General features: G+C 36.5%; 1 protein-coding gene across 9 annotated transcripts in view; it reads right to left on the bottom strand.

The window, feature by feature from the left end:
- The window catches only part of LOC119784921 (lymphoid-restricted membrane protein), a 38236-nt gene that overhangs the window by 14882 nt on the left and 2796 nt on the right, over window positions 1-20558 (bottom strand). For 8 of the 9 annotated variants that reach the window (XM_038287218.1, XM_038287219.1, XM_038287213.1 and 5 more), the window contains exons 2-22: window positions 18121-18833; window positions 16013-16129; window positions 14042-14222; window positions 13142-13203; window positions 12973-13048; window positions 12696-12854; window positions 12496-12613; window positions 12231-12281; window positions 12029-12106; window positions 11796-11852; window positions 11391-11450; window positions 10887-10951; window positions 9891-9984; window positions 8278-8418; window positions 7967-8068; window positions 6614-6765; window positions 5190-5304; window positions 4104-4377; window positions 2331-2383; window positions 963-1062; window positions 428-608 (exon numbers count right to left, since the gene is read on the bottom strand). In XM_038287218.1, coding sequence (XP_038143146.1) covers window positions 428-608; window positions 963-1062; window positions 2331-2383; window positions 4104-4377; window positions 5190-5304; window positions 6614-6765; window positions 7967-8068; window positions 8278-8418; window positions 9891-9984; window positions 10887-10951; window positions 11391-11450; window positions 11796-11852; window positions 12029-12106; window positions 12231-12281; window positions 12496-12613; window positions 12696-12854; window positions 12973-13048; window positions 13142-13203; window positions 14042-14222; window positions 16013-16129; window positions 18121-18787 — 2903 coding nt within the window. In that variant the 5' untranslated portion in view covers window positions 18788-18833. The remainder of the gene's footprint in view (window positions 1-427; window positions 609-962; window positions 1063-2330; window positions 2384-4103; window positions 4378-5189; window positions 5305-6613; window positions 6766-7966; window positions 8069-8277; window positions 8419-9890; window positions 9985-10886; window positions 10952-11390; window positions 11451-11795; window positions 11853-12028; window positions 12107-12230; window positions 12282-12495; window positions 12614-12695; window positions 12855-12972; window positions 13049-13141; window positions 13204-14041; window positions 14223-16012; window positions 16130-18120; window positions 18834-20558) is intronic. The other variant, XM_038287216.1, reaches the window with a different exon arrangement.

Genomic DNA, 20558 nt, shown 5'->3' with positions numbered 1-20558 from the left:
CTCAATGACAATCCAAGCCTTGTGAATCTCCCCCAAACCCCAAAATGGGATTAGCTTCACATTCACCTCAACACTACGGATACCAATATCACTGTGAATCTCCTTCTGCCTTTCACCATTCATAAAGCTACTTTGAGTGTTTTTTTTACTTTGCTTCTTAAGGCACAATGTACGCCGTGTTTTAAATGTTTCTTTGCTAAAACAAAGATCTTTGCTTTAGGAAAGCCTGTTAATTAGCCAACAATTGAAACCAGGTGTACTAAATGTGGGAGACATTGAAAACATGGCTTTAGGGATGAAAACCTGATCTCTGTATATTTAATAAGAACATTTTAAGAAGAAACAACAAAAACACTTTGAGCCCCTCTAGTGGTAAAGCCACAAATAGCAAGAAAGACTAAATTTCCTCTCCATGACATCTATTCACCTCTCAGTCTTGGGAACACTCTTATCTGGTCCAGGTGAAATACTACTTGCAGAATCGATATCTGCTTCTCCAATGCTCGTGTCAACAGGCTTGATGTGATCATCGTGCTCAGTCGGTGATCTCAGTGTTTGAGGTGGACGGCTGCAGCTGAACTCTGGAACCTCACTCATCTCTTCACCTGCTGGGACAAAATTAACAAAACAGTTTCAAAATAAAACTAATGTTAAAGTTTTTTTCTCCAGAGTTATTGACAATTGCTATAATCTATTATATACTACATCATAATGGTGAAGTATCACCTTTGATCAATGTGGTTTAAGTTCGAAAGATGACATCCTCCATCAAAAAGATTATTTAACCAGATTCAAAAGAGCTTTCTCTTCTCTGAACAAATAGCATAATGACAGAGAGGAAATGACTCGTGCCTTTTGGTTGAGCTTTAAATGTTAGCAACACATATGCAGAACAGCTGCAGTCTAGCTGACATTTGAAGCAGAGGACTGAAACAGCAACAAAGAGGAGGAGAAAGTCTTACTGTTGTTTTCTGAGTGGGACACATCAGGGTGAGCGACCGCCTCTGGGTGTCTTATGCTGACAGCTTGGGAGTGGGCGTTCATTGGTGCTGCTGCCACCATCTGAAAAACATGCATGTCGAAACAAAAATGATAAACATTTTTAAAAAGGAATAGGAGAAGAAGATGAAACTAGCAGAACACGTTAAACAACTGGCAGAGAACCAGTCAGCAGGAAGAAATCTTTGTCAGATGAGAAAGTATTGCGTAAGTCAGAATCCCACTGATTGACAGGCAGCACAAAGAGTCTGCACATCAGTGATGGATTGCTTGCAGGGGCCTTAACTAGTTTTACATCACCTTCAATGCACACAGTTGACAGCATGAATTATGCAAGAACAATATATTTGACTTTTATAAACCGCTTAGGTGTGAAATCGCTTGAGCAAGTGAGAAGAAAGCAAAACATCCAAGTTCAGATACGGTCTAGCTTCAAATCATTCACTTTTAACTCTGTATGATCTAAAGGTTTCATCATTGCCATGCTATATTAGGAATCAGACAGCTTTAGTACAAATATGGAGCCTGATGCCTGAGTGCAGAGGCAGTGAATCATGATATGTGAAGAACCATTTGGTTGGCAAATGACAGGAGAAGAAAAACGTTGCATGAATAGAACTGAGGATCATGACATGGAAAAAAATCATTGGTGTCTGAAAATGAACATGTTTTGATGTTTCAGGTATCACTTTTAAGGTATAATTGATATATCCACAAAATATGGATCACTAATTAGATGGGGGTGGACTGATTTATTTGATTTTGGTTTTCTAAAGGAAATAAGATGCTTGGTTACAGAAACACAAGCATAAAGGCTTCTTATTAGTCACTTTTTTGATGATCTAGCCAGGAAGCTCTGCCTATTTGTGAAAAAAAACACCTTAATTTGGTCAATCATCACAAGCCAAATCATTTTAGGTGTCTTTAAACATTTCAGTTGGTTCCAAAATATGAGCAAATTGCACCTTTAACACATTAACAGGAAGTGTCACTGCATCTAACTGCAAAACCGTGCAAGTGTGACTGAAAACCTGTAAGTGGTGTGAAAACAGCTTTCGCCAGACGGGACACATTACTCATTACTGTCGAGTTTCAAACACATTTTCATAAACAAGGAATCACATTAAAAAAATAAAGTTATATCAATTCTTTTAACGGAAAACCACAAAAGTTGCTTTTAAAGATATTATAGAAAAGCTTTGCATCATAAACAAAACACTTCAGTGTTTAAAAGCTGCACACAAACTCATTACCTGCTTTACCCTCATCTACTATTAGTTACTTCTCACACCGTGTTTGCACATTTCCTTTAACTGCTAAGGGTAGTTCACCTGCAAAGGTTGCGGATGGATCTCAGGGTCTGATTCTGGGCAGGCTGCAGTTTCTGTAACCATAAAAATAACAAGAAATTGACAATTAGAAGTAAAGGAAGCGGGAAAAAAAAATCAGCTGTATTACAGAGGTCAAACTGGGCTGTTTGGTTAAATGTCAAAAGTTGCATTATGGAAGGATTGGCTCTTATCTGTTTCTCTGCCTGCCAGCCACTCATGCAGGCAAAGGCATGGGGATTACCAAGCTTACTTCACGGACTCAGACCGCTCGCACACCTGGCCTTAGAAGGAACTTTAGCCAAGCCAAGAATTTTGGCATGTGTTGATACACTCACATACACTTTGTCTCTCTCGCACAAAGTTAAGAAGATCAGAGCTACAACTACCATAGAAGGAAGGGGTCTATTTCAGGGGCCACAGAATGTGTGCATCCATATACTGTTAAGTGTGTGTGCTGCATTAGTGCTCTGAAGGTATGAGGAACCCATGACCCTATGGACCACTGAAGTATAACCTGCCATCACATGCACTAATGTGAAAGAAAAATAAGAATCTGCAGGAGGGTTTATATTTTGATGTACTTAAAGTCCAAAAAATGATAACAGCATGATGAGGCTCATAACAAGGAATGAAAAAAAAAAAAAAAAAAAAAAAATCAAAGGAATGGAATATTGCTGAAGAACAAATCAAAGAATGGGACCCATTATTGGTTAATTTAAAATTAATAGCAAATTGACTGAAAAGCAACATCATGCATTTAGCAGCTTCCACACATTAAAGAAGTTTTCTTTATTGCATCATAAAAAAAAACAAAAAACAAAAACAAAAAAAACCATAAGAGATCTGTTTATTAAATTATTAGTTATGGATAGCAATGTGGAATACAGTACATATTAAATCTAAATTTAGCCTGATTTTTCTAAATAAAAAAAAATTGAACTACTCAACATAGCTCTAATCCTAGCATGTATTTTGATTCAGACTTATTTGTTTGACTTTTGATTGTCCAGTGGTCTCTCTTGATAAGTATATATTTATTTGGCTCAAACACCACAGCTTATTCTACTAGTTTTAGGTTAGGATAATCGTTGATGATGTGAGTAAAAACAGATTGCATCCCATAGAGCAGTGGCCTGTTAAGGAAACTAAAAGCTACGGTGAGATAGTGAGGGCACTCACAATGAGGAGTGCTTAAAGAGAAAGGTTAGATACATTAGTAGACAATCAGAGAAAGCTGATTTTAATACAACTATAGCCCTTCTTTTCATGTGCGCCATTAATAAGATGGATTATTTACCGTTAAACGCGCTCCAACAGATACACCTTGCAGATACTCTAAACTTTGTCACATTCAACTTTAGTTCAACGTATAAATGAATATTCAAGGATTATAAAAGTATTCCTTGAATTTACGGCACATATTTCTACGTTAGAGTTAAAATATGGAACCAGCAAACCTGGAAAACCCCAGACTATAAAGGACAGAGAGAAAGAAAATAAGAATTATTGGTTTCCACTGCTGTTTAAAGAGCTCCCTTTATCAAGCGCCAGCACTTTTGTTTTAGTTCATGACTGATTTTAATAGATATAGATTTTCTACAGGTACAGATTGTCTCTCCAAGACTGAGGCCACTGTCAATCTCTGCCGTCAGTGGGGTTTAGAAGAGCTTTGATATTCCATAAAAAAATTTAAACAAATACTTGTTTAGCCGCTAATTTAAATTTAAGAGCTGTATTTGGCCATTCAAACATGTTATTGATACCTCTGCCTACCTGAACTTCCTGCATCTGTGCTCTGCTCAGGTTGAGGGTCTCTGAGGACAGTGGAAAGAGGAGTTGATGTATCTCTCACTTCATCCTCTCCAGCTTGATCCACCACCGTCCACCTCTCCTCCCCATCCTCCTGATCAACTCTCTCTGTTAATTTGTCTCCTTTTTCTTCCAGACTGCAGACTCCTTTCCCATCCTGCACCCAGCAGTTCCTCTCTGCTAGTTCATTTTTCAAGAAGTCCTGTAGTGCAAACTCCTCATCCCAGTCCAACTCAGGCTAAAAAAAGGATTGTACAGAAAACGGAAAATATAAAAAAAAACAGGACAGATCCAATTGATGATAATACAGATTTTTGCAGTTAAATCTCTATGCAAACATTGCCCTTTGTCCTATTCCATTGATCACAATCTGAAGCCTTTGAGAGCAATGCACCTCTAAATGTATAGAGAGATTGTGAATTTGAATGCGTTACAGGGGATGAACATTATATAATATAGGGATTATATATTATAGGGATGAATCTACAACTTTCAAGTTAAAAATCAAACCTTATCAAAAGCCATTACTTTTAGGAAATAGTCCCCCCCAGAAAAAGAAAGATCAGCACTGGGTTAATAGAATTATTTGAAACTAGATCTGCAATAACCTTTTCCCTGCATGTCAATCTATTAGAACAGCAGTGCTGCTGTTACAGTTGTGCATCCATAAATACAGCATTCAGAGTTGTGAAAAGTGCGTAGGTGTAAGGCCTTATTAATTTTTTGCATGCATGTGGGAGCACATGTCCACTTTACCCGCCAACTCACACTCGGCTCTTCTCTGCCAGATGCTCCAGCTGTCTGAGTACACAACAACCTGCATCATTGCTCTCTCTAAAAACAAAACAATAACTGTCCTCCTGTTAATGATTAGGTTTTGAAAATATCAAAAACTGAATTATAAACCAAACCCTCATCTGAAATGAATGTCCCTCTACATCTAGGTAACAAATTGTTGCAGGGTTCAAACCTTCATTAGCACACATATTGCATTTATAGCTGATATAGATATAAATTGAACAATAATCTCCCTTTCCCCTCCACTCAGACCTCCTCCTCCTCTGGTGCAGGTGTTTGGCATGAGGCCTCTCTGCTGTCTTGAGATATCTTTAGCTGCTCCAGTTCCTCAGATAGCTGTCGTTTCTGGTTTTCCTGTTCCTGCACCCTGTGACAAAAAAAAAAAAAAAATCCTCTCATTTTTTAAAATCACAATACAGGTGTGTTGAATTCACAAAGCAGGTATAACCATCATATGTACATAAACATACGGTACCCAATCCGCAGGCCCATGCAGTGTCCCATTCCGTTGCCCAGGGTGACCAGCGCCAGTTCTTCCACTGGCAGAGTTTTTTTTTTATTTTGCAGTTTACAGACTTTATTATCCTTAAACCATAACTGTCTGAGAAGGTAATTCAGTCGAACAATAAATCCTACCTGGACAGGCTATCCACTCTCCCTCTCTGCTCTGATATCACTCTGGCCTTGCCCTTTTATACATCTGAAGGGGATGGCCGTCTCCATAAATACACCGTCAAAGAGACATGCTTGCAGGACAAGGCAAAACTCTCTCTCTTTTTCTTACACACAAAGTCAGAGTAAAAGCCAGGAATGGCTCGAACCTATTGAAGCAAGCCTTATGGGGCTGCCTCAGGATAATTAAGCTGATCAACCAGCCAAGACAAAGAAGCAAAAAAAAAAAAAAAAAAAACTTTTCTCAATCATTTTTGCTGAATCTTTTTTTCCCCAAAAACAGATGAAAAACTCTACCATGATTTAATGGTATTTTTTATCCAGTAGGTCAGTTCTTAAATAGGGTTCCTGCAAACATGGTGTATGAACAGAGGTTCACATAGACAAGAGATGCACTGACAGAAGACCAGTCAGGAAGATTGACTAAAGGACGACTAAATCAAGGGACAGGAGGAGGGCAGCTGGAAGAATAGATGGAAAGACTAAATGTATGGACAAAAATGAAGGAAGAGATGGATGGATAAACAGAAAGGAGGACCATAAAACAACAGGATGCTAATGGACAGCCAGATGTTTCGTCAGAAATAAGAACACATGAAGAGTTGGACAAGAACATGAATGCAAGGATTTTTTCCTCCTTCAATTCAAACAGACATTTCTTTCAGGTAAGCTCCTGGAGACAATTATAGGCTTGGTCAGATTTCAAAGATTAATTCACGCAGAGTTGATAAAATTTTAATTGTTTACTTTAATTTATGTTACTAACAGTTAATGACCCAAAATACTCCATCAGTTTTTAGTGCCATTTACAAAAAAGTTGAAAATCCAAGCTCCGCCTACAAGAAATAGATTCAACCAATTAGATCTTTTGCTTGTTGTAAAGCCTCCTTTTTTCCCACCAAAAGCTGACCTCCTATTCAATTTCCCACATTCTCTTCCAAAACATCATCAAATTCGCCTTACATTCAGAAGCAAAGAGTCAGTGCAGACTAGAATGCACTTACCTGACCGAAAGATGGAGAATATCAGTGCGGGATCGTCTCATGTTACCGGCCATTTTGATCAGCTCCTTTTCTAATGAGTCTGTGTACTGGGCCAGCTGGTCCAAGCTGACGGCCCAGTCTGCCCTCCTGGCATCTAGCTCAGCCTGCACCGTCTACGGGCATCAAACGCAGAGGGTCAGTCCTCTGACATGGGTGGAATGCTACAGTCTGATTATGTCCATTTCGCCATCATACTGAAATACCATAACATAAAAGAAACTTGTACAGCTTTCAGCTCAGGTACGCTGATGCTTTCTGTCTGATTGGGCATGGTTTTAACTGTTTGAAGGCACAAGGCTAATAAATGCCGTGTGGCAACAACACAGAAGGAGATAAAAAAAAAAAAAAAAACAGCAAGGAGGAGGGGAGTGGGTAGTTATCATGGTACAACACTGACTGAACAGCGCTGCTTGGATGGGGCTTGTTACACAGTTATATAAGTGCGATCTCTAGAGAGGAGAAATGCTGTGTGGGAAGGAGAGAGCAGATACAGCGATAACGAACAGCATGATGCGAGGGAGAGGAAGGCTAGAAACACAGAACTTTATGATTCATATTTGGTATTAAAATAGCCTGCTGCAGACTTTAAGGCAAAACAGGAAGATTTCTGCAAAAGTATTTCCATCTAAACTTTCACCGTTTAGCTGCATATAAAGTTTTCTTATTTAGTGTTCTGGTAGCAAGACTGAGAAAGTAGATAACTGGTGAATAAATATGGTGTTTAAAACTTTAATGTGTCTATTTCTGTGCACATTTCTGCAAGCTCTTTTTGTAGGATAAAAACACAGGATTATGAAGTTGTTACTTTAAAAGGCTTAATATGGTGTTTTGTTTCCCCTTTACTTAGATTCAATCGTCAAATGATGTAGCCAAAGATTCAAACGGGTTATTGTCTACTATTCAGAAATGTTAAAACTGGACTATATTTACTATCCCTTAATGGAAAAAGTCAGCTGTTTTTTTCAATATGAAGTAAATTTGATGAAGCATTTTGGTGCTGGAAAGAAAACACAGTGATTGCTTAGTCTAGGAACATATGCTTTGTGGTTTTGGCAACCTCATTAGCATCTGTTCAACATTTCCTAGATCTCATTAAGACTCGACCCCAGCAGCTGCCATTCCTGCATTTATTGCTTTCAGTGTCTGAAAGTAAACAGCCAAGTTCAGAGCATCAAAGCAACATCAGAAATATCTTTAATGGTTTTTTAATTGAAGGTTGAATTAATCTAATTACGCAAATAATACAGCGCCACACTACGGTATAAAGGTGGAACTGGAATGTTTAGATTTTAAGGCAACTGAAGAAGATCTGACCTGAAGGCCAGCATGGGTCCCATCATCTAGCTGCTTTCCGTTCTCCAACATGTTTTGAACTGCCGACAAGACGGAGCTGGTTTCGTCTTTGAAATCTCTCTTCTAGAAAACGATACAGAGGCAATATTAAAAACAAATATTTTCAAGATAGAAAAATAGGTGTAATGACGTTACAATCCTAAAGATAATATTTCCAAGCACTGATTCTAGATGGCAGTCAGGTGGTTCCTCATCTGCTTCTTGTAAATGTATTTATTCAATATTTAACAGACTGTAGAGGAGTGCTTTCAGATGTAATCATACTTGTTTACCAGCTTGTTGAGGAGACTTTTAAACTCGAGAGCCACGTGTTCAGTGTTCGGTCCCTGCAGCAGCAGCAGCACCTCTCTGTCCAGAGTCTCATCCAGCTGTGAGGTCATTGTGGTTGACAGATAGTCAGCTGCATGAGGAGCCTGGAAGAAATGGCAATATTCTTAGATCAATTTGCTGCATAAAAGTTTGGCTCTGCTATATTTTCACCAAACAAAGTATTGACATATGCAAACAAAGATTGATTCAAATCTCAAGTTAAATCATTTTAAATTGTAATTCATCAGAACGACAAATTGGATGGAATAAATTAAATGCAATTAAGAGTAAATGTGGTCTGAAATAACATCTGCTGTAAACTAACTATGGACAGAAGCTAAGAATTTGATTAATGACCTATAGACTATATTCTTCCATCTATAGAAACTAGACCCATAAGGCATCATATTAGGACTAGGTTTGATAAAAGACTGATTTTCTATTCATCATACTGCCAACACACTACAGGGCAAGCAGTCATAATACTAAGCCTTATTGATGGATCTATGCTATAATCCAACTTCTTAAAGAAAGAGTAATAAATAAGTTGGTGGTGTTTTCAGGGATCAACAACACAAATGTTCAGGAAAGTTTAGTTTTAGAGAAATAAGCGTCGATCTTTTTCACATTTTCATAAATGTAAATTATGAGTGTTTTATATCATGTTACATATGTGGATCACTATTGTGGGGCATCTTTATAAACTGCAGAGAAAACAGCAGATAATACAAAAAAATGATAATAATAAATCTGTGGAGAGACTACAGCTCAGCAGAAATGGAGATGAAAAAGCAAGAAAGGAAGATTTACTGGAAGATCTCCACAATTTTAGAAGGAAAAAATATGTAAGGTGTCGACAATATGTTTTCAGGCAAACATTGAGAAATATGCATTTCCAAATCATAAAGTCTCCATATAAAACATCACAAGGAATTAAGTCAGAAATATGAAACTAAAGCCTGATTTCTGCTTGATATAACAAAAAATAAAGAGCAACAGGTTGAATTACAAAAAGTTTTTAAATTCTTTCTTAATGGTTACTTAAAAGGAACATGATTATTAGGGCTGTCCCAATCGGTTAATAATAATCGGAAATTGGTCCAAAATTAGCCAAAAAACTACCATTGGATGATATCGGCATCTAAAATCTCCAAAAATGGCGCTCTGATGGTAACCCTTTGCTTCTGTTTAAAGTTTCTGTAACCTATTGGTTAATATTACCCAGGTCAGTCGTTCTCACACCTATCATTGTTGACTGCCATTCTCTGTTTATTAATATCACTTGATCAAGCCTTTCCTAACATTCTATTCTACAAAATAATGAATAAAAGCATGCATGATTCATGCCAATATCGAGTCAATATCAGCATTGGTAAATTCTCAAAGCTGCAATATTGGCATCATTTCGGAAATCAAAAGTTGTTTCGGGCCAACAATAATGATTACATCCCAGCTGTATGACGTAAATGAAACTGATGTTTATCTCCTGTAAAGGATGTTGTTAAGGGTTAAATAAAGCATGAAATAATCAGAACTAGGAAAGAGAGAGTGAGAGTGTGTGTGGAGGGGTGCTGACCTCCAGTGGTGACTGTGCCAGAGCCAGTTCCGTTTGCAGTGATCCTAGGCTGCTCTGGTTTAATCTGTAAGCCACTGACAAAGCCATACTGGCCCTGTGAGACAAAAAAGATAATTGACATAGGGCAGTGAAACAAAACATTTCTATTTTCTTTTTAAGATCTGCAGTTTTATTAGTGGTTCCTAGAATTTCTAAAAGTAGAATGGGAGGCAGATCTTTTAGTTATCAGGCTCCTGTCCTGTGGAACCAACTACCAGTTTTGGTCCATGAGGCAGACACCCTGTCTACTTTTAAGGGCATGTTTAAAACTTTCCTTTTTGATAAGGCTTATATTTAGAGGGGTTCATGTTATCCTGAGCCATATCCAAAGTTATGCTGCTATAGGCTTAGACTGCTGGAGGACAATTGGTACCCCTTTTTCATCATTCCATCTCTATTCTCCCACTCTGCAGAATTTATTAGTTCAATCTCTAACATTATGTTCTCTGCTTTTTTTTTTTTTTATAGTAGCTTTATCTGGCCTGTTCCTGTTTTCAGTGTAGTCATTTCTCTGACTGTGACTGGCTGGATGTGCTCTTTTTCATCCTCTGTCATGGGAGCTGACTCGGGGCTCATCTGCCTGGCTGTGCGTCTTTTACAGTTGCTTCTCTGTTTCTTTTTGTATCTCTGCTTCTGTTTCCTTGAACCCCAGTCGGCCTCAGCAGATGGCCGCTCACAATGAGCCTGGTTATGCTGGAGGTTTCTTCCTGTTAAAAGGCAGTTTTTCCTCACCACTGTCGCTACAGCATGCTTAATGTGAGCGATTGCCTTCAAGACAATGAGTCAATGCAAACAACTGGTTTTTCTTATATAGAAACCTTTGAATCAATTTGACTGAATTATCTGGTTGAATTGTAAAGTGCCTTGAGATGACATGTGTTGTGATTTGGCGCTATATAAATAAACTGAATTGAAAGAAAGGTGCCAGAAAATAAGTTTTTTTCTGAAAATAATTACCCAGCAAGGTCTGGAAGAATCATCTGCATCTGGCTCTCCAGCCTGTTTTTATCTTTTCTCAGACACTGGTCCAAAAAAAAAAAAAAAAAAAAAAAAGATATATAATTACCATGACTCATTGAACAAGTTATTTGCAAGCATCTGTGGCTATAAGAAATGTTTAAAATCACAAGCAGCAGCTGTTTTCTTTCCCCAACTAGTGAATTTATACCAACAAATTGCTACAGATGAATCCTTTACTGGATGCAAATCATATTTTAAAAGCAACAGCAGTACAATGTTTAACATCAGCAATTAAAATCTAACTTTATTCAACAAATGCTCTAAAAGCATGATTCTGGGTGAATTTCATCACTTCAGACTGACATAGTAAATTAGTGATGGATTTCAACTTGGAAATCATCTCCTTATTTTGACTCGATAGAAAAAGTTTAAAAAGGGAGAAAAAAAAGTTTCTACATATTTATATATAAACCATAAAGTGATAGAAGTGACCCCACTGACCTCTGTGATGGCAGAGTATTCCTCTACCGTTGCCTTCAGCTCATCCAGCTGTTTGCTCTTCTGTAGGAAGCAAAAGGTACACAGGCTGAAATGCACATACTGCTATTGGTTATCTTATTAGGATTATATTAGGTAAACAAAAAAAAAACAATGCTGTAGAGGAAGGGAAAATTATAGGTACTTATTTTTGTAATTCTTTTAAAAACAAAATCTTAAAAATTAAGGATTGAAGATTCTTTTTATTTTCAAATGTAGAATCATATGGGACCTTTAATGTACAAGTACACCACATTGATGCTTGGGCAGAAATTCAACACAATTTGAAAGATATCAATACTTATTATTTTGCAAAAGATTTTTACTGTAAAAAATAAAGAATGACGGCATAAACCATAGTCCTCTCACCTCCACTATAACCGACTCCTTTTCTCCGATGACAGAATCAAAGGAATGAATTTGTACCTGGAATAACGGAAAATAAAAAAAAAAAACATTAAGACAATTTTAATATGTAAAAATGAAAGTTGAAAGTTTATGCTAATTGTGACAAACATAAAATAGGCTTAAATGATCTGAATAGATGGTGGTGAATAAGGCGTGCAGCAAACAAAGGCAGATATTGGACAGAGAGCAAATACCTGAAGGTCAGTGTTAATGTCACACAGCTCCCTTATTTTCTTCTGAAGCTCATCATTCTCCATGGTGATCTTAAAGTTCTACAAACCCATTGGGGGGGCGTTTTAACACATATTTATATCCATTCATATTTGTATTTGCAATAATCATGCCTTTTAAGGTGATGTTATACATTAAATAAATAGACAAAGGTGTAATGAGTACCTCATCCTGAAGAGAGGCAATCTTGGTAATCAGGCTCTGATTTTCTCTCTCCTGGGAAAAAAAATAAAAATAAAAAATATTGGATTACTACACCATGCTCAGGCATTTCAAAGTTATGTCAATCTTAATATTTGGGAGTTTCAAGTTTGATTAATTAATTTAAATCTTGCCATAATATTTATAAAATGCAATTTAGAAGAGATAGTGATGTACCAACAAACTATCCTATCAAATATCACTTCAAGTCACATGACCCATGACTAACCATATGTTTGCTGTGCGCGGAGGCGCGGGCTCTGCCTTCTTCTGTACAGCTCAGCGTTGCCTTCATCTCCTCCACCTCTTCTTTTAGCATCTTTTCTTTCTGTGCAAGCTGTTGGTTACTGTCGATACAGGGTGGAGTCAGTGAACTCTGCTTCAAGATGCCACAAGAGCAGCATTTGATAACGTTAAAAAGAACCTTACACCCTGGCTTGAGTGCGTAGATCCTCGTTTTCCTCTGCCAGTTTCTGGTTGCCCTCCTCCATGCTCTCCACCACCTGCTTCAGCTTTCGAACCTCTTCCTGAAGCTTTTGGTTGCTCATCTGGAGATCAGCAACACAATAGACCAACTCTGATGTTTCACTGAGATGGAAAAAAAACATGTTAATACATAATATAACTTTTTATCCTTCATTAAATTGGACATGTAGAAAAATACTAAAAGGTCAAAGGATGGTACTTTAATGGTACTTAGACTTACAATTCCATTCTAGACGCCTCTCCACCAAAAGCCTCAAAGCTGCCTGATGTCATATTTAACAACATGGATCTTCTGGCTGTAAAGAAAACAAATTTTAACCCAATGGGTCCTCTAAGTCTTTACCAGATGATGTTTGTCCATATCAGGTGAACAGCTATTGAATATTTACCAGAGGCACCATCTTTGAATTTAATTAGGTCTTCCTGGCTGTTGTTCTCTGCTGTACCTTCTCTGCAATACACACAGAAATCATATTGCAAAAATGTAAGCAGTTTCAAGCATGCCAAAATGAACTGCAATTAGGAGTTTAAGTATATGTGAAATACTTTGGCTAAATAATCTAATCTGCAAAACCACATAAACAATAAGGTCAATAATCGAAGTCATCCACGGCCACGAGAAACACAGTTTAACACAATTTCACATATTTTACATATCAAAGTGTATATATATATATATATATATATATATATATATATATATATATATATATATATATATATATATGAACCTGTCTTTTCTAGTTTATAATAAATTAATTTAAAAGGAAAGAAACAACCAGATGCTGTCAATCAAACTGTTATCATTAGCAATTGTGATCATTTTTGATTTTTTTCTTAATGGATTTCGATTGAGAAAACATTTATGAATAAGGGAGGGGTTTGATGCCACTATTTCATGGTAATGAATTAATAATTATTAATTAACAATTTCAAAATAAGAACAAGCAATGCATTAAGGAATTTCCAGGAAAAAAGAGAAATAAATAAATACAGCAGCATTAAATTCCATTTATAAAGTTGCATCTGAACGACATCAAGGTTTCCAAAGGTTATGCAGATGGAGGCAAAGTATCCAAGTTTAGGGATTCTGCACGGCCCTTTTTTTTTTGCAGGAAGATGATCTGGGAACATTGTAGTATTGAGTCAGTTACAAACTATCCCTGTCGGAGAGAATAATAAACACTAGAGAAATATGTCTGGAAAAGAAACAATCAAGGTGTTGAAAATAGAACCTTACCAACAATCACATGGATACAGACAACTTAAAACCCAATATTTGCCAGTACCTGCTATTGCGGCAGTCATCGATCCACTCCCTCATCACAGCGTGGTAGGTATCCAGATCTATGGACACGTCTTTCTGTTCAGGGTCCAGCATGTTGCAAAGCTCCTCCAGACCACTGTCTTCTGAGCTTCGACTGGTTGTGTGACGCAGGTAGTCCACGATATGAGACACATACACTTTACCTAAAAGCATCAGCATATTTAGGGAAGAGCAATCTTAGACTAGTGTTTCTCCACCTTAGTCCCCATGCACACTGCCCTGCATGTTTTAGATTTTTCTCTGCTGCAACACACTCAGGTCTAATGATTGCAGTTCAGCAAAGGCTGTTAATCTGATATCACGTGTGAGAAAGCTAGGAAACACATCTGTAACATTTCAGTCTCTTACAGCTAATTATCATCTCTGATCTTTCATTTTCACAGCATTGACATTGTTCCTGCCCATATACATTCCATTCCTTTAAAGACAGAAAAAAAAAACCCAGCTGCCAGAAGACTTGAAATGGACAAAAGTAATAATAAATAAAAAATAGAAATCATTGCATTGATTTTAAATATCTATAAAAAAACATATTTACATATATTGATAAACAAAATAGGTAAACAAAAATGATGGAGCTCTTGAACCAAACTGCTGTTGAGCAACACATTTAGGCAATCACTGAAATCAATTGTTTTTTTTAATGTTCAGGAAATGATCAGTCAGACTTCTGCACCTGTCAACAGGTTTGCTGGTTCCCTGTTCATGAGCAAGGCACTTTAATTTGTCAGGGACAGTTTTTTTTTATAGATTTATTAACAAGAATCAAAAATATATGCTTTATTTTACTAAATTATTTAGTCATTTGTATTTACTTTTACATCTATCACAGTTTTTATGTTATTTGAATTAGTGTCGTGAATTGATCACTTTTGTTAATGGGATGGTATGTAAACTTACAAGCACAACTGTATGCTTTGGTACCTAGTATTGTTACAGATGAAAGAAAAAAACAGCTATCATAGAGGAAACAAATATTATTTTGATGCTGGTGTATAAGGGATTCCTTAGGATAGGCTTTTTCTTTCCTAAAAGAAATATCAACATCACATGAACAACTTTCATGACAGTTGCAGGTTAAGGATTATACACCTCTAAATATTTAGGAGGTAAAAATTCCGCCTGGGTTTACTCCCTGGCTAAAATTACAGACAGATCACCTGCATTAATTTGGATTTTAAATCTATACAATTATAAAACTTCATGTTAAAGACAACTTTTAGAATTAATAGTTAAGAGGGAATAAAACAAACCTCACTTATGCGTCAATTTGATGGCAAAAACGTTTAAAAAGTTATAATTGATTATTTCCCCTGTTGAAGAGACGATGAAATTCGCCCTTTTTTTAAAGGCAGCCATTGGTTAGTAAATGAGGTCATGACAAATCACATCTTTTTAAAACATATTAAAAGACAAAACATGGTAATGGATTTATTATTATTTCAAGTTGAAGACATGAACTTCAATGTATAATACTGATAAACTATTAATAGAACTATTTGAATTTTTGCTGATCAGAGCTATTTCTCAGTGTTAAGGAAGAAACAGCGCAAGGTGCCCAGCTTTAAGGTTCAGGGATAGTTTTCTGTGTACCTTGAAGGTAGGTACTGTTCCATTTGTCTCTCCTTTCTCCTCTTACATGGGTCTTTTTTCTCACTGAATAATTTATTTTTCTTTCTACCATTCACTAGAAAATTGTTAAACATAAAAATCCCACTAAATCAATGATTTCTGAAACACTAATCATCTAGTGTGACGCTTATATCAGACACTGAATAAAGGCTGTATGCAAACATAGTAGGCCTAGTGCAGCACTGAGAGGAATTACCTACAGATAACTTTAATCTAATAGTATTCTGGTTGTGCAGGGTGAAACATGACTTAGCAAAGATGTACTGTGTGAGAGTATATTTGGGAGCATGAGTGGGCGTACCTCTGCGCTGGGTGTCACAAGCATGAAATATGGTATCGAGCAGATTCTCTTCACAGATGAGACTGATTTCTGCCATATTTCTTTTGTTCTCCGAGTTAACCGACGAACCTGAGGAAGCTTGGATACAACACATAGCAGAGAGAGTGTGCTGAATTATGCAGAAAGCACATGATTTTCCTTCAGGCACAGTAAAAACCAGCAGCATCGGAGCCAAACATAAACTGTTGAAGTGGAATGAAACTGTTGATAAAGAAACTATTTGTTTAATTAAATGAATAGGTTCTAATAGTTGCTTCTGAAATTGACAAAAAAAAGGGAAAAAAAAAGAAAAAATTATTTTTAAATACAAACTGCAAGCAGATCCTTTAAAGACAGTTTGAGTGGCCCAGAAATCTTAGCTAAATCAAATGCTGGAGCTTGCTTCATTTTTTTTTAAAGCAAAAAAAAAAAAAATCTGATTAAAAATACTTCAAGCAGATTTACACATCGTAGGTCTCCATCTCAAATTTATAAAAGAAAAGTTTAATCAGTTACAGCAACAGGTGAAAAGCTACAGTTTTCAAATCCGGGCCCTAATCCTTGCTTTGTTTACATATTTATTTACATCATTAGCAGTTATCGCTCAATGAAAATAATCTAACTTCAATTTGATGTCACAGAAGAAAGAAACAGGGAGGCAGAAATTGTTCTTTCCTTCGTTAATGTATATTTTAGATTTCTTGTAGTCAAAAAAAAAGGTTATTTTTGTTGTTAAAGTCATTTTTGCATAAGTCAATAGTTCGTCTGAACCTTAAGACTACAGCAGACACAATTTGTGGACATTTGACTAAAATACCTTTTTAGGAGAGGTTTGTATACCCAAGTATCACTAGATGCTGACCTCTTCTGTTATCCTACATCTCTGATCTCCTACATACTTTGTTCTTATAGGTCAGCTGATGAGTCAGTACCTAGAATGAGGCAAACGCTCAGAGGGGACTGGGTCTTCTCCATAGCCGGTCCACTTTGACCATTTTTATGTCGAATTTAAAGTCTCATCTTTTCTCTTAGGTGTTTAATATACTTGCTGCTGTTTGATTTTATGCTTTTTCTTATTTTCTATAGTGTTTTTACTTTTTTTCCCTTCAAATTATTCGAATTAATTTGTAGTGCATGTAATATTTTTGAGCTTTTGTGCAGCACTTTGGCTCTGTTGGTTTTTTAAGTGCTATATGAATAAAGTGCGATTGGATTGGTTACGTCAAGTGGGGCATAAAAAGCATTTACAAATCATTATCTTGATAGCTGAGTCACTATAACTTTATTCCAGTATAAACATGCAGTTAAATTCATCTAATCATCTGAAAATATTTCCTGAAAGGAATAAAAATTGTTGCTCTGTTGCCTCTAAGATAGGGTTGTCACGATACTAAACTTTTCAACGCGATACCGATACTAAGGAAAATATTCGATACTCGATACCCTTTTCGATACCACAAGGATAAAAACAAAGACTCCAAAACTCTACAGAAATATTTTCATTAATAAATAAAATACAATAAATAAATACAATAAACAATAAGAACAATATTTTGAGGTTGTATGCTAAGCACAATATTAAGCAAGCTTGATAAAAAACTTATAAAATTAAAATTAAGTGTTCTCCGCAGCTGCACCTCTTACAAAAAAAAGTCTGAAACTGAAAAGTGCACAGAATTATTCAATCACACAGTTTTCAGAAAGTGCATTGTCCTCTATTCTGCACTTTAGATGAATGACTGCTTAGGTGGCACTGGTGGTGGCACTGTATCAATACTTTTAAAAACGAGTATTGTATCCGGATACAATGTTTCAGTATCGATACTTTTTTGAGTATTGATACTTTTGACAACCCTACTCTAAGAAGAACCTTTCTGGTTTGGCGTTTGGTTGTTCAGCTTTGTTCCGAACATTCCAGTTTTATGAAAAGTTCAAGTAAAGTTGAATTCTTTGTGTGACAGTATATTTTTTTTTAACACAAACACATTTTTGAAAAGTTCAACAGACACTGTGGAAAATAAAAATATTTAACCATGAAAATAAATTAAAAACCTAAAATAAAAATGAGCACAATTCTAAAACGACCCTACCTCCTTCTCCCATGGAAAGTCTTTTCACGACCAGGGCAGGGTAGGCCAGCTCACAATCAGCAGAGTTGGTTCTATCTGCAGAGCAGAAGTTGACGTTGTAGGAGAGCGTGCTGTTACCCGGGGTGAAGGTACGGGATTGAGGAGGACTCGCTCTCTGACTGCTGTACTCTGACTGTGTGGAGTTTGGTCCGCGTGTGAATGTAAAATAAGGGGAGTCCCTAGAATGACCCGTAGGTGTTGAACAATACCTCTGCCATGCCTTAAATTGTTTAACATCACTCCCATCAGCACCTCGTCTTTCTCCTAGAGTGCTTGTGATTGTGTAGGTGACATTAGCTGGGGTTGAACGATTGCAGTCAGGAGTAGTGAGCGGGTGGTAGGAACCAAGGCCACTGCTGTGGGAAGCTGCAGAGCTCGGCATCCCCATCGCTTTCAGCTTTTCCTCCTCGTCTCTGACGAAGGCTCCTTTTTTAAGGATGGCTTCCAGGTTGTGCCTGAGTCCGGACTGAGGGCTGTCGTAACTGCTGGAAGAGAGTTTGGGAATCTGGAAAGGCGAATTGGGCTCTCGGTCACCACGCCACTGAATGGTTTGCAGCTTGCGGCAAATGCTGTCCACAGGGTTGTGTCGACGTGAGGGCTGTGGTGTGCAACAGTCCATTCTGCTCATGTTCCAGTGGTAGCGTTGACTTCCTTACTGGAGGAGAGGGTGAGGTCTGACAGGATGGAAAAAGAAAATATCTATTTTTTTAAATGCATAACCATCAGGGTAAGCAGCTGCTTAATAGATAATATGCACACAATGCTTTGCAAAAATATTTATATGCCTTAAACTTCTACATTCAGTCAATATAACCACATTTTACCTCAGAAGTTAGAGCTGTAGGCACGGGATTGTTTGTGAATGATCAAAAAAACAGCATAGGAAATAAATGCAGTGGATGAAAAAATGTCAGAAGACTAAAAAAATCCTATTTTGAGTTGAACAATAATTGTTGTTGTGTAAAAATCAGAAATTAAGTTTAAACATTGGGTCGATGGTTCAGAAAAACAGGGTAGTAGCGATATTGCATTTTATCAAGTGAGTTGCCAGTACTTATAGCTATGAGTTATTTATTTCAAAAGGTAGGAAAAATCAACTAACACTCATGTTTTTTGCTGTGAAATGCAGGAAAAACAACTTTTGGAGTTGGCCTTTGAGTCAGAGACTCAATTTTCTTTTAATGTTAGCTTCTAACAATATAAATTGATGCCAAAGAGATGCTGCCATTCAAAACAGCACTCGCTCTGTACAATTACAATATAGACTTCAAAGTTGACCTATACTTAAGTTACCAGTGGTGAGAAATTGGAATCATCATAAAGTGGCCTAGTGGTTAGTTAGCTCAGCATTTGCAACTTGAAGCAACGGTAAAGGTTTTAATGTTCAAAACTCATACTGAATTTTCCCCTAAAACAAGATGGTTAGGTAAAAATGTAAATGATAAATACCCTCCAGTAAGATACAATGTATATACATATATATATATATATGTTTTTTAATCAGGAGTTAAAATATTTGTTATTACATTGTTAGCCTTTCTCATTCATCTCTACTTTAAAACAAAAGAACAGCATTTCAAGTTAAAATAACAGAATTTAAAGTTTGGTAAACATAAAAGCAAAAATTAAATAATCAGGTTAAAGTTTCTAAAATGAAAAACATGCTAAAGTTTGTTGCCTTGACATTTAAAAGAAGCCAACGTTTCTTCTCTGAAGCACAGAGCGAAAAGATGTTTGCAGAACATCACTGTAAAAAGTTCTGAAAATAAGTAAACATTTCTTAAAATAAGTGTATTTACACTTATTTTGGGCTGGAAAATAAGATAATCTGCCAATAGAATGATGATGTTTACCCTTAAAGACAATTAGATAATATTAATTCAAAATAAGACAATGCAATTCTTTTTTCCTTAATTTAGATGTAAATTGTCTTTTTCCAATGGCAAAGTGTCTCACTTACCTGCTTATTGGAGAAAAAAATACAAGACTAACCATTTTGAAGATTGATCAATTATAGAAGGAAAGTTATCCTTCCAGAAATAATCAATATTGTAAAAAGAAGACATTTGATTCATTTGATAAAAGTTGCAATAAAGCTACAGCACAGAATTATCAGTTATATCCCCTCAGAAACCACATGGCTCGTGAGAAATTGCACAATGCAAGTCTTGACACTTTAATTGAATTCAGTTTAATTAATATAGCGCCAATTAATAACACAAAACAATTCAACCAGATCATACAGTCAAATTGATTCTGTTTTCTATCTAAGGCAATCCCTCACACTAAGAATGCTTGTGGTGGCAGTGGAGAGGAAAAACTCCCTTTTAACAGGAGGAAACTTCCAGAAGAACCAGACTCAGCGTGGTTCTGATTTTAATGTATAAAGTTATTTTAAT

Source organism: Cyprinodon tularosa, unplaced genomic scaffold (genome assembly GCF_016077235.1).
Source record: "Cyprinodon tularosa strain WSP-4 unplaced genomic scaffold, ASM1607723v1 ctg237, whole genome shotgun sequence".
Lineage (NCBI taxonomy): Eukaryota > Metazoa > Chordata > Actinopteri > Cyprinodontiformes > Cyprinodontidae > Cyprinodon > Cyprinodon tularosa.
Note: the sequence above shows the minus strand (reverse complement) of the source record. Positions and strands in the feature narration are given on the sequence as shown.